Here is a 14,850-nt window from a genome sequence, read left to right as displayed (position 1 = left end):
CCTCCTGGAGCAGCAGCTGGGCAGCACACAAGATGCTCTAGAGTACCTCAAACACCACCAAATCTGCGCTCAGGCAAAGAATCACACAGCTAACCCGGTTTAGCAAGTACGCATTGCCTCCGTGAAGGAAGTAAAATGAAAGCGATTCTTTAAGAGCAAAATAAAATTATAAAGGAAATTATTAACTGTATAAATATTGCCCAGTTTTTCCCTGTATCAGATTTACAAAGACACGGCGTCCCAAAAGTCATCACAGTGCTGCAGGGGACGTGGAGCGATGACACCAAGTATTCCCACACCAGCATCATTCCTCAGTTGATATTGTTAAGTATAGAGGGGTTTTTTAATCACTACTCGTGCTGTTACGCTCTTTAGGTATGAAATTTAATGGATCCCAATGGTCACGTATACCAGGACCTGGTACGTACCTGTTTCTTTCCTATCCTGCTTTCCCAAACCTGGCACACAGAAAGCTCAAATCCCACCGTATTTTTGCAGCAGTCTCTCATTAGCTCTGCTGGTCTATAGAAAATTAGGAAAAGAGGAAACAGGACTTAGATCACTTTTCTTTTTGTCTGCTTTACTTCTGAAAAAAGACCCAAAAGCACAGCAGTCTGCTCCACGTTCTCTTTCCTGCTGGTGAAGACAGAGCTGACAAAAAGCTGAAAGTGCAACCTGCATCAGAAATGAACCTTGTACCCGGCTTTGCCACCGCCGCATCCCTTTACTGCTGCAAATCTCTCTTGTGAGAACAGGCAGTTTTGACAGTCAACAGGAATTTTTGGAAAAGCTTTTTCAGGATGAATTTTTTGCAGCTACCTTACCAGCACTTCTTCCAATTTCAAATTCTAGACAACAGGCGGCCAAGGCAATCTGATGGCCCGCTTCACCCAGGTTTAGTAAAAAGGGATTTGAAGCTTTTTATATATTATATTCTCAAAAATGTTATCAACAATGGCAAAAAGCTCTTAAGTATATCTGGAAAATCCTGATTCTCCTACAAGTGCAGCGTGGGGTAAAAAGGAAAATATTTAATAACTAACCCAAGTGTATTCCCACTCCTGATGTGCCATGCCAAATCTCTCCCAAAACATAATCTCTGTCCTTCAGCTCCTAGTGAAAGTTGCTTCTGAGATAACACAGTAGTTATCGTTTCCCCTTTTAATAGGGAAAAGCTAAGCAAGTTGACAGAATTACTTTACTGTCTCATTTCCTTCTAGGGACCAGCTCTTTTTTTTCTCCTGTTTCCTTCTCGGTTTCAATTAATTAGCATGACACCGCCGCAACTAAGTGGTGTATGTGCAAGAGAACTAACACTTAATCAAAGGCCAGGGACACTATTATGTCATTTTCACACATGAATTGTGTAACGTTAGAAGACAAAGCGAAGGTGAGTTAGACCTGACAAATGGCTTGGAACCCGGGCGAGTCATTTTATCAATATTTCACAGCCTAAGAAAGAAAAGTACTTTCTGTGTGCATGCATACACACGAACAGAAAGATTCAGAGGAATAAGAGCAGGAATAGAAAAAAAACGTGTTCATAGAAGGCTTTAATTTGAGGATGTACTGAAAAGCATGGGTGTGATCAGGTGAGGGTACTCTGCTTCCAAATGAGAAAGGAAACAAGTTTATTTTATGAGTAACGGTTAAACGTTCAAGCAGGCAATTAAAGTGCTTTACTGAGGCCATTTTGGGATACCAAACACTTTGAAGATTATATATTCCCCCATATTTCATGTTCAATGTTCCTCTAAGTAAAATATGTGGCTCCCTTTAGTTAGTCAGTTATGAATTGTACTTTAAAGGCAAGGGGACATTTTTGATAATGCACATCTTAAACTTTTCATTAAACTACCAAATTTAAATTCTACCTTTTTGTGCACTCTGACATTTTTGTCTGGCATTTTCATTAATTTTGCGACATACATAAATGTAGCTGAAATGTTAACTGATCAATACTTTGTCTCTCTCATGTAGCACTAGAGCGAAGCTCCCCAAGGACCACGCAGCAGTACAGAAATTAAATGTGTAAAATATCAAATGTTAATGTTAAACACAGCAGCACTTACTGTATAACGACTGAAAAGGCTAAAAGAATTCCAAATGGACAGACGGTAGCACAAATTATCTACAATCACATTTAAAGATTAAAGTTTGTCCCGTAAAATAATTCATTGACTCACATTGAAGTGTGTCCTTTTACTGATAGCTCAGTTGTCCAATTATTTTTGTGCTCATTACAGTGAGAAATGACAGTATTGGAAAAAAAGAGTGTACACTTTTTTCCCCCTACGTTGCACCCACTGACATCTGCAAGAACACAAATTGTCTGGTCAAGCAGCTGATGGAAATTAGGCCCAATTTAGTAGACATTTCAGTGCCCACAGTAGATTAATCGAAAGAAAAAACATCCACTTCTGCATACTCTGATAAAGTTCTTCTGCCTGAAACACACCGTATTAATTACTGAATTAAAAAAAATATAAAAATTAACGGCTAAATAATCCAAAGGTCTGTTTTAAATACCAAAAATGAATTTACAGCAAAGGCTCTCTCTATGTCTTCTATTCTTTTCCATTGCATTTAGGTGCTTAAGAAGCATAAACACGTAACACATTTTTGATCGGCCTCTAGACATTACAGGGATACATGCGATATAATAAATCTGTTCTGGTGCTGAAACATTAACTTATCATCGGTGCTATACGCTTCCTTTATTTAACAGGAAATAAATATGAAAAAGGAGGAGAGAATATCAAATCTTCTGATAGCTCAAATCCAAAATCATACTCTAGACAGATCAACCTATGTTTCATGAGCTATTTATAAATATCTTTTAATATCTGAAAAATAACAGCTAAGAACACGTCACAATTATATTCGCACAAAAATATGAAAAATTATGTCTGGATAGCAACTGTTGCTATCTGTTCTGTGAACTACTGAGGCACAGGGGAAAAAAAAAAAAGGAGTCAAAACCTTAAGAAATTCAGGCAAAATCCCCAGTGAAGGCGATGAGCTTACGAAGTTCAACAGAAACAGGTAAAATATTGCTGAGTTGAGGAAATGCATAATCTAGAACACCAAAACACTTAGAGGCTTTTGTACGTCTAGGTCCAGCATGGGCAACAACAGCCACTGAACTGGTGCCTTTGGACAGACTTGACAAAGAACCATGCCAAGACTTTAATAAAGCATTTCCTTTCCTAAAATGTCCCAAATAATGTAAAGCTCTGAGACAGCTAAGTTCTGGAGTATAAATAACCAGCAAGCCCCTTCATTGAACACTTTTGGTCTCGACGCCCAACATTGTGACTCTCGAAGAAGAACGACTTTAGAAAAGAGCTTCAGTGAACACGGCAGCGCACGAAGAGCATGAAGCAGACAACTGTGGCTTATTACGCAAGGCTTTCTGTGGGTTTCCAAGAGCAGTCCTCCTTTCCAGATCTCTGATGAATTACAACTAACCTACTGCATTTCTGAAAACCAAGCTAGCCTGCCAGGATTTCTTCACCCATGGACTTCTGCAACAGTAGCCCCTTCAGAACATGGGGGTAGGGACATGGGGTGAGGTACAAGAAAAGGGCGCCGGTAACTGTAAGGCCTGTATGTGGGGCAAAGGGAGGTCTGAAAAACCAGCCCCCACATACGTAACTTACGTGAAATGGCTGTAAACCCTTGTTGTGACGTTATCCACCAAGGTACGCCTTAAAATCCAACCGGAAGGAAGAAATGATTAGTTTAAAAGTTTACTTCTCATACATTTTTTATTAGTCTGCCTACAGAGTTGCAAAGCTCCAGAACGGTCTATTTCTCATCTCCTTTCTGGCACTGACATTTCACTGTGACATTCTCCAACCTCTGGGAGACAACTTCAAGAGGAGATACAACTTGTCTAACAGTGAAGAGATGAAAATGATACATAGAAGTACAGCTTTTTTATAGAATCTATTAAATTCCAGCATAACCTTAGTGCAAGCATAATTCAGCACTACATGGGCAAGTGAACCACCCTCAAGATTTTTCAAGGACCTATGATAGTTATGAAACTCCAGAAACCATCTAAATGAAAAGTTTATGACCACAGAAGAAGTTCATGTAGATTTCACTGAGCTAAGAAAAACTTTATCAATGTTTTCGTAGAATCACCAAATGGTTTGGGTTGGAGGGGACCTTAAAGATCATCTAATTCCAACCCCCTGCCCTGGGCAGGGACACCTCCCAGTAGACGAGGTTTTGCCCAACATATTTGATCCTTGGACAGAATAACATCAGGTTGAAAAGCACGGGATGCACTTGCATGCACAGCAGGAACACACCTGTGAAGTCACAGCACTGATGCAGACGTAATTTATCCACAACAACCACAACCACCAGAGAGCAACACAAATACTAAAAGGAAACTAAGACAAGTAGGCTTTGTATACATATATATATATATCTGTGAATATATGTAAAAATAAAAGCACGAACATGTTTCTACTGCAATACACTATAGCTACAATAATGATGTATACTGACGATAGACCTCCCTGCTCAGATTCTGTGTTGTTTGTATTTCCAACTACTTATTGTGACACCGAATTTCTTCTATGATTGGAAACAATTACAACTTTACAGCCACACAACTTTTTCCATGGCCACAGCAGCGCACCACAAGAAAGACATAATTTGCCCCAAAGAATAGGATGCCTTTCTGTTTCCCTTTCTTCCACTGGTAACAGGTGGGTGTCCCACATCTGTGTTAAAATCAGACTTGGACGGATGAGTACTTACTACCTGAAGCATTAATAGCAACGTGAACATTTGCGTTTTATGTAGAAAACTGCATTTTCCTGTGAAATTTTGATCATTTTGAACTGAAATAATGACAAATCATCTCTGTCAAGTAAGCAGAGGCAAGTCTATTTAGACATAGTGTAGCTACCACAGACATCAGAAAAGTATATGAACCCTGAGGGTTTGAACAGCACATGTAGCTCCTGTACTCCTGATGAACACCGCGACCAAGCACCAAGAGCTTGCTGCCATCCCGCGACAGGCTACAGTGGGGCTCAACAAGTCACTTGGTACAAATGAAGCCCTGATAGAAGAAACCTCCTGCAAAACACCATGATTTAGCAACACACCAAAGTACCTCAATTTACTGCTTCGGTGCAGCTCCAATGTCTGGTTTGATTTCTCCAAATTTGAGGCACCTGAGCTTCAGGCACCCAAGCCAGCAGCACTGTCACCAAACTCCCTCTATAATTATTCAAAGTAAGACCAAAACCATTCCCTGTTCACACTTACAGTGGAGAGGCCCATACCGTCAGTACTTCATCTAACTTAATAAATTTAGATGTTCCAGAGAGCATGTCCATACATATGTTTTTACTCCTGGTGGGACTCCATCAGGCTAAAAACAAACCAGGACTCTGGTCTTGTTTGTAGGTCATATGTTTTGAAAATAAGAAGATGCTCCTCTGGGAAACACACCTGAATCTATGATTATGCTTGGAATTTTCCAAATTTAACAGAAAAATAAAAGTTAATATTAAAGAAGCTAATGTTTACGGAGAAACAGCAGTTTCATTTAAATCACTAAAAATCAATTCACTAAAACCTGAACTATGATCAGAGCCTGATATCTGAAAGGTACTCGTCTGCTTGCGTTTCTGATTTTAAAGTTGGGGGTTTTTTTTTTGTTTGTTTTTTAAACCAAGAACACTAAATCGTAGTAAGAAAGCAACTATTTGGGTCCAGAGCTTTGTACTTCTAAAAAAGTTATAGGTGTAACATATATTTATATGTGGAGGACAAAATAACACTGATTTTATATTCATGAGATGTAAAACATTCACGAAATAGTCAAAGTAAGTTTTAGAATAAATATGCAATATCCAAGGGGGCTAAACAAAATTTAACAGAAGTAATGTGTGAGGAGCTCAAGATACATCATCAATAGTTCACTGACTGTACGTGAGTTGTATCACTTGCTTATGTTATTTGCACAATTGTAAATTGAAAAAAAAACACCCTAACTTGTTTGTCTGACATTTTAAACTCAATTACTTTTTTTAAAAAAGTGAACAAACATGATTTGTGTTATCTTCATAATGCAAAGTTTTAAATAAAAAAAAAAAGTATCAGAACCTCTCACATCAACATTGTATTACCTCTCAGTGTAGAACACGAATACACCGGGGTGATGAACAATAATACAAAGAAGATCATACCAAAAATGCAGCAAGACTTCTTGGGGGAGAATCCCAGTCAAAGCAACTGCTAATGTAGTAGGCGGCATTTATGAGCACCATGATACAACGCTTCGTCCGGATAAAGTTTCTTACCAGTAGCTGTTAAAAAGATGAAAGAATGAAAATATTTCAAACCCCCAAAAGCCTCAGAAGAGGTTCATGCTTACCATATTATCATTCTTAACTTGTGTGAAGACTGAGAAAATAAAATGTTAAACTCTCAAGCTCACAAATTGAGAAAGATAGTTTAAAATTTGAGACTTGGAAGAGAGAAAATTTTAGTTAGCCGCATCAATTGATATTTGTTGAATTTAATTCTAAAGACACAAATTGTTGTCTTCATTTCCATGACTGTAGGCCAATTCTAAGAAGCCACTTGCCAAATTTGACAAATGATTTTGTTATTAAGATTTCAGAGTTTTATTAAGTTGGTAAGACTTTCCCCCTTCTCAATTATTTAGAAAGTTCTGGCCTTTCTTAATAAAAAGATGTTTTAGGACACTAACCTGAAACCATGCAAAATTACTGCTCTAATCTAATTAAGATCACCTACGACCTGTTACATCCACTTGTATGTATGGATCCATTCCTTCATTTGCAACAAGTTTGTCTACTGTGATGTATTTTCACAACCACGTTTTTAAGTATTTATCACCGTAACTTTAACTGCATACATTCAATCTACATAGTGATGAAACACAACAGCACTGGGTTATCATTCAAGAGAATACCCTTAAACCCTCTAAAAAGGCAATTCACTTGACCAAAAGAAGTGAACAAACCAGTGAAACATTTATGTATTGAATAGCATAGAAAACGCTAGGTAGGTAAGACACATTCATTCTCAGAAAATGTGGATGTTTTAAAAGGCAACCACGCCAGTCGCGCATAAATATTGCTTCTTCCGCTGCCCTCCCCCCAGCGGTATTGTGGTGAGGTGTCTCATGCAAGCTAATTTAAAAAAAACAACGCAAAGGGGGCATTTAAAGTTTACTCTTCCTGCCACCTGCAAGAAGTTCAATGCCATTTTCAGTTATGAAAGTGGGGAGGAGAATTAACCTTAAAGAAAAGGCCTTGCTGTTTCCTTGCTGCAACAGTAGTGCAAAATGCAGCTTTAATAACTGCATTGCTCACAACAGTAGAGAAATGTTTTGCCTCTTGAAATCTTTTTTAATGAAATACATCCTACAATTGATACAAAATTCATCCAGCAGATAATTTAAATTACGCTCAAGTCTACAAGCTTTCAGCAAAATAAAAACCAGTTTTGAGGCCTTTGCCTTTTCTGCAAACAACAATAATCTTGTTCCCAGTCCAGCCAAAAGCCCAGTTCTCTATATAAAATAGATCATTTGTGGAACATGAAAAACTGAACTGTAAGTCATTCAAGTGGAGAAAAAGCTAAGACGTGTGTTGAAATATTTTTTTACCAAAACACTAAAACTGTGTGTAGCAAAAACATCCAGAGAAAAGAGAAAAAGGGTCCAGACATTTTATACCCACAGGACTCTCCAAAGTAACAAAGAGTTTTAATCTGCCCTCACCTTTGATTCAAACCTTACTCAACTAACTTATTTATAATTTGGCTAAAAGAATGCTGAAAGACTTTTTACTCTGCAACAAATGGAGATCTTTCGGATCAAGGTTAACAGCAAAAATTTATGCAAGACTTAGTTTACATGCACCTGTGCTATAACCTGATATGTGTGGAACCTGATGGTTTCAACTGTGTTCTTATTCACGTATTTCATGGAAATTAAGCTGCAATTTAGAGAGGAGACACAATAAACCCATGTATTTTGTTTCTGCCTTTTCCGACCTTTCATATTCCCTTGTAAACAGGTAATGAAAATGTTATTCTTTACCCTTCGCAGTACGATACCAGATATTTGGATGTGCACACTTGATATTAAGGCTTTCGGAAAGGATTAGTATTTCCTTACTCTTTACCTGTTTAGACAGTCTGTTTTCCTCTTCAATGTACTTCTGTTCTTTGGGCATTAAGGTTCGTATGCTGGCTTTCACCTGCATGTTAAAACGCGTGTCAGTATTTCAAGCTCGCTCGCTCCTCATTAATAACACATGCTTCAATTTGCAAAAAATTAGGGAGTCTGAGAGCCGGGGCGGCCAAGCCCAGCGACAGGAGGGCCGGGAGCCGCTCGCCTGAGCGGCCGCCGCCGCCACAAAAAGAGAGGGTGTGCCAGGCAGCAGCGGAGGAGCGTTCTGTGGAACGCATCAAGGTTTAGAGAAAATGAGAGATGACAGAAATTCTCTACAAATCGGGAACAAAAGCTTTCATGAAACTGAACTCTTTAGCGGTACAAAAAAGCCAAAGTTAAGACTTACAGCATTAAAAATCACATCTATTTCAAGATAGATGACCCCCTTTGTTGGCCCTGTCAGCTGCTTGTTTTTCAAGACGTAGGCTTTCTGTTCACCATTTTGAATCTGCAGGAAAAGGACATGACAGCCGTCTGTCTCGCGGTCTCCACTGAATACCCCCCCGGCGACCCCTGACCCGCGGCTGCTGAAACTGACAGAGAACCCAAAACAACTGTGGCAAGTCTGACAAGTACCTGTTCATTACCAGGACCGAGTCTGTCAGGAAAAATTAACTATCATGGGATTCAACATGGCCGTGAATTGAGTATGTTAAAATTTTAGTGTTCTTATTACAGACCTTGGTTGAGAAATGACAGACACAGAGCTGCAAATCTTTTTTTTTTCCCTTCCCCCCCCCCCGTTTATTTTTTTTTTTCACCCCCTTTCAGCAGGAAAAATACAGAGTGGTATGTCAGGTGAATGAAACTTACAGACAGCAATGGTATAGCAACTTTGCCTAGGAAGTCAGCGCTCCGATCGCGATCTTCGTCATAAACTGTCACTTCGAGCACCGAGTGGATGTCTTTAATATTGCTACAAAGGGAGAAGCACACACAGAAGAGGGAAGAAGTCACCTACACCAGCGGGTACCAAGGACAAAAGCGTGAAAGGTTAGCAAAAACAGATTTTTCCAAGCCACGGCGGAGAGCAGAATTTGGGTAAATGAGGCATCCCTCCGTATCGCCGAAATGATTTCCAAGGGTGGCAGTGGTCACTCCCCTCACTGCCAGGCTTTCCTGGCAGAAGTTTTCCAAAGGATGTGGCTTGAAATCTCCCACCCGGGGTTTGGGCCACCGGAGCCGGGCTGAGGATTTACAGCCGCCAGACCCAGGGCTCTGCAGGGCATCCCTCACACACCGCGACCCCGCACCAACCCTCACGGCAAACGCTGGCAAGGCTGTCGGTTTGTCATCGAAAATAATTACAGGCTGCATCAGCACACCCTTCCTCAGAGAACAAGCTCTTTCTTCCTAAAATCCTTGCCTGATTACAAACACACAACAGTCATTGCAACAAATTAGGAACGAGCCATACAAAACAATGCATTTTTCAGCTGCTCCTGCTTTTTTTGCCTGTGAGCTATTAAACACTCCATCGCCATGCCCAACAAATGTCACTGCACAGTGTAAACTCTCCAGTGAAAAATTCACATTCCTTATTCAGAGAGAAAAACAGAATTGTTGGAGAGAACACATCTTTGACCAAATGGCTGATCCAGGAAACACGAATTCAAGCAAAGCCGTTTAACTTCAGTAAAATATACCTCTCCAGATCAATCTGGATTGTTAGCTCAAAATTAATTAACAAATCTGAGGATAAATAAAATAGTCAATGTGAATATATATAGAAGAGCAGTGAAAACTCTCCTTCAAGGCCTTTTGAGTTTTTTTATGTGATTCCTGATTAGTCTTTTGTCTCCACAAAACCTGGCAATATCTTATGTAGAGTGCACTGTCGAGCAGTAGAGGTTGATTAGTTATTGGCTCTATTGGTAGATAATTAAAAATAAATTACTGAAGAATTTAGCGTGGTTTTGCAGATACACAAGTGAGAACTATGTTAACACGCTAATGAGAAGGACAACTGTTGTGAGGTTTTTTCTTTTGTTCCGAGTTCATTCCTGAAAGCTCACTGCAAGGCAGGAAGAGCTACGGATGCCAAATATATGAATGACAAACTTAGAGGGGGTAAAAAAAAATATATTAAAATCAGACTGTGTTTCAAGACCAAGAGCAAAACATAGTATTTTCATTTATGCTGAAGTGAAGTACGTGTACACAAAGCTAAAGCTTCTACGGGCTTTGCAGGGGATTGTTAGCTGATTTCTGCAGCAGGGAAACCTGCTCCTCGGTGTCACACCGCAGGCAGATAGCGAGAAGCAGGGACAAAAAGAAGGTGACTGAGCAAGACAAATAAGAGGAGCATTTTGTTTGTAGAGGAGTTTTTCCTATTCTGTCAGAGCCTTTTACTACCTTCAAAATAACAGAAGCATAAAAAACCCAACCGCATCACTTCCCAATAAACTAAACATTTAAGACTGCATTTTACCCAACGGCAGCATTCTTCTAGTGTGATACTACATGGTGGTGTGAGAAGTGCAGTTGGTAAATGGAAAGAACAAGTGGAAAGTATCTGATCATAATTCAGAAAATTATGAATGCACTTAAAAGTCTTTCCTTTATATAGTTATCTAATGTTCATTAAAGATAACAACCGCATTTTAATCACAATATCCTTTTTTCCACCCAAAACTTCCCATCACACTGGATTTGGCCCTTGAAACTCTTACTGAAGCTAGCATAGGTCTGGAGTGCTTATATACCTGGTTTCCAAGAAACAATATTTGCTTTTTTAGCTTTAAAATGGTACCTCTTCTCTAATTTTTATCATGTTTTTAATCCTCAAAAAAGCATTCAGCGGTTTGTTTTAGAAATACCAGTATGTCATCACCGTCTTTATTCAGAGCCAGCAGTAGGTATCTTTGATTCACATGTACATCGCCTTCAAAACAACCTCCTCCCCCCAAAAAAAAACCTGCAGCCCCCTCCAAACACTCACAAAATCCAAACACCTACAATGTGAAGACTTTGTTCCATTCTGGGTTGAGGTTCTTGTAGACGGTATGTGTCAGCAGTCTGTCGTTGTTCAGTTCAACTACGCAAAACGGGTCACTTTTACCTGTAAGAAAAAATTTGGAACAAAACTTATGAACTAAGAAAACCCACCATGAGCAAGGTTTAAATAAAAATTAGTTTTGTTTTTCTTTTTTTTTTTTTTTCCTTTTCCTAAGCTGCATTGTAATTCTCTCAGGAATTAATTCAGGGAAGTCCTATGGTCTGCATTATATTCAAGATGATCGTAACAAGCTGTTCATCTCCATAATCTATTAACATTCTTCACTAAAAGAACATCTTCTTTGTCTTAAAAAAAAAAAAAAAGAAAAGAAAAGAAAAAAAGTCCCCATACAGACTTTTCTGATGAAAAAACAGCATGTTCCTAAAAGGTGCCAAGCACCCTTCTGAGACAGCTAAGAGAACTTTACATCCCACATTGACTCTAATGATAACATAATTAGAGCATTTTGATATGTAGGAAATGTATTATTCCATGCTATTTGTAATAACATAGCACCTATGATACTTATCCAAAGATTACTATGCCTTACATGTTTCACGCTGTACAAATCCTCTCCCCAAAATCAAAAAACCTTAAAGACAGTCTCAGATAAAAGCCTAACACCAGAGAAAATGGGCAAGTACAATTAAACAATGAGACGATATCAGCTGGAATGATGGGCTGCAGTCTCAGCACAGCAGAAGCTCAAACGCGGTGGAGATTTTTGTATACATTAAAGCACAATGAAGTAGCTTTGCATATATTTACAAGAAGGTCCCCCAGCATGAAAGCCACCACAGGAGAAAGTATGAAGATGCTGCTTTGAAAATGTAATATGAAGATAATGGAAGCTCTATCCTACACTGGATATGGAAGTTGCTTTTTTTTTTTTAAATCTAAAGAAAAAGAATGGGGAAAGGAACTCTGTGTGTGTGTGTGTGTGTGCGCGCGCCCCTGAATGTGAAATAAGCAGCTCATAGCTGATGACTGCAGGTGAGCTGTGCTTAGAAACCAAGCGAAGAGCAAGAAAAAACACATGAAACTCATACTGAGCTTTTTCTTAGATATCCACGAGGCCAAGGTTTGTATTTGGAAAGCAGAAGAGGGAAAGTAGACACCCGAATCTCGTCCTTAACAACAGCCTGCTTGTGTAAAAAAGGATCTCTCCTAAGAGGGAGGAAGCGAAAGAAGGGAAGATTGATATCTCCAGGGTTTCAGGGCAACCCTGAAATTTCCTGGAAGGGTTAGAAGGTGTTGCGAGGAAGATCATCTGAGGAACAGCTATGATGGAAGGAGCAGTAATGAAAACATGAGGGGCATGGTGAGAAGACAGTTGCAATAAAGAGGCAATAAAGGGAAGAAATCATAGTGTGGAGTAAATTATTTAACTCATATTTCAAATTATGACAGTAATGACAACCACTATAAATGCTGGCCAAGACGGAGAGATGCTATCCCTCCTACCTATTTTGATTTCCTCCAGTAATTGAAGAGAACAACCTTTGCCTTTGGCAGAGAATACAAGTGTATGCATTATTTTCATGTAAGGCTGCAAATATGTAAGTAGAAAGCCATAGAATAAATTGCTGCTCCCAGAACCCAAGGGAACTTTCTCTGATGGAAATTAACAACCGAGTTGCATACTACAGAGCGGCTCGCTCTTGTTTTCTTTGGACAACAAAGTGTTTGAAAGTTATTGAGTGTTGGCATTGGCCTTCCACAATCAAATCTAGCACGCTAAGCAATTGCATTTCACAATGCCTTCAATAACTCCGTAATGCTTTGTCATGCATTGTAAGAAGCCATAAATTGAGCAGCTCAATGGGGCTACATTAATGATATTAGGGAGGCATGTAATTTGTTTCATACCTTATACAAATGACAATGAAATCAATATTTAGACAAAGCTGTCCAGGGGTCACATCTCCCAAACTGCAGTATTGATTCAGACTACATCAGAGGTTAATGTGCATATTATTAACTTTAATGATAAAGAATAATTGTTTTAAACACATTGTGAATTACAGTTTGAGTTGATGTTTACCTTCTCTAGAAAACGATATACCGCTGAATCTTTCCCATTAAACTTGAAAAATGATTAATTCATTAGTCAGCAGAGATGGATATACCACACATCTCAATATTCTCCTACTTCACAAGCCTAAAATGTGGATGGAAGCTTAAACGATTCCTATTTAAGTTCTTCAGGTTTTAGTATTTGAAAAAGAAACGCTCAGAAGATAGGTAAAATAACAAGGCAGAACTGTCACAGCAGGTGCGCTTGGTGTTATTACTTTATCTCATTTTTTTAAAGTATCTTCAATCATATTTGCATATGATGGTACAATGTGATTTGTGCTTATTAATCGCATACAGACAGAGGAAAATGCACCGCAGTGTCTAAAGGCCATCTTCTGTAAACAAAGAGAAGGTATTTACTACATTCATTTATTTTCTGCATCTGTTGACATGCACTTTTTCAGTGACTCTCCTTATAGGTTTATATGGCTATCAATCCACTTAAGAAAGCTAAATAATACGTAACATCAATCACAGAGGTCCTCGATCAAACCAAAAGGTTTTCAGAAATAAAAAAAATCCCCCTCTCACACTCAACATTTCATCTTTCCTCCTCCCATAACTTGAAAACAGTTTGAGACTAAATCTGAGTAAGAAAATATTGTGAAACGGTGCAAGGGAAATCATGGCTGACAAGTAGAAGTTTCCCAGCTATGAACGTCTCTACTAAGGAATACTGTTTTTACCATATGAGGATGCTGTGGAGTTCCCATGTGCAAAGCTCTTCACCATCACCTATGGGCACTTCTTCTGTATGCTACATCACCCATAACCAAGATGGGTATCTGAAGGGCAACACGCTGCGCTAATGTGCTAAACATATGGTATGTGCAAACGTTGTTTGGATACCAACCCAAATAAGTGAACATGATCCAGAAAGACAAAGCCAGAGCAATGCACAAGCACTTGGTGAAACTCACATCCATCTGTCATCTTTCAGCTTCTCATTATTAGAAAGAATAACTGCAATCTTAACTCTCAGTGACAGCCATGACTGCTGCATTGCAAGTGTATTCAAAATAATGGGATTATTCCCAATGAAAGCCTTGAGAGAGCACTAAAATATTAAAAGAAGGTGTCCTTAGGTCTCCTTGGTCTCTAGGAGGACCAAGGATATCCAGGAACTTACTTACAAGATCACTATATTATTCAAAACGCACACCTTAAGCACAACACATACTTTCATCAAGGCAGCGTCAGACAACTTCTGTCTAGTTAATGCAACTGGCAATTTCAAACGAGATAGGTAAATGGTTTTCCTCATTTTCATAAAAAAGCACCACATGTGTTCAGAAAAGTATGTGCTGTCCATCTAGCTGTTCTAAAAGTACACTTAAAAACTTTCAGTTAAACTTGTGCTGCTGAAGCTCAATTACATCATTATAAGTTATGTTGTCACCACCAATAGGCCTTTCACTACAGACCAAATCACGACTGTCATATATCACCGTATAACACCTGTAATATGTCAAGAAATTCTACCCAAATCCCTGTGTCTACTGAGGATCTTCCCAATAGCTCCCTGCTCCCT

The 14,850-nt window shown here is 39.0% G+C and overlaps 1 protein-coding gene across 9 annotated transcripts in view; it reads right to left on the bottom strand.

Moving 5' to 3' along the window:
• Nucleotides 1-14,850, bottom strand: part of MCTP1 (multiple C2 and transmembrane domain containing 1) — a 287,127-nt gene that overhangs the window by 92,103 nt on the left and 180,174 nt on the right. For 6 of the 9 annotated variants that reach the window (XM_054186271.1, XM_054186272.1, XM_054186276.1 and 3 more), the window contains exons 10-14: nucleotides 11,201-11,303; nucleotides 9,056-9,158; nucleotides 8,589-8,690; nucleotides 8,193-8,267; nucleotides 6,222-6,341 (exon numbers count right to left, since the gene is read on the bottom strand). In XM_054186271.1, the coding sequence (XP_054042246.1) occupies nucleotides 6,222-6,341; nucleotides 8,193-8,267; nucleotides 8,589-8,690; nucleotides 9,056-9,158; nucleotides 11,201-11,303 (503 nt within the window). Of the gene's footprint in view, nucleotides 1-211; nucleotides 523-6,215; nucleotides 6,342-8,192; nucleotides 8,268-8,588; nucleotides 8,691-9,055; nucleotides 9,159-11,200; nucleotides 11,304-14,850 lie in introns of those variants that run through there. The other 3 variants (XM_054186275.1, XM_054186273.1, XM_054186280.1) reach the window with 3 other exon arrangements.

The sequence above is a fragment of the Rissa tridactyla genome, chromosome Z (genome assembly GCF_028500815.1).
Source record: "Rissa tridactyla isolate bRisTri1 chromosome Z, bRisTri1.patW.cur.20221130, whole genome shotgun sequence".
Classification (NCBI taxonomy): domain Eukaryota; kingdom Metazoa; phylum Chordata; class Aves; order Charadriiformes; family Laridae; genus Rissa; species Rissa tridactyla.
This window is presented reverse-complemented; position numbering and strand designations above follow the sequence as displayed.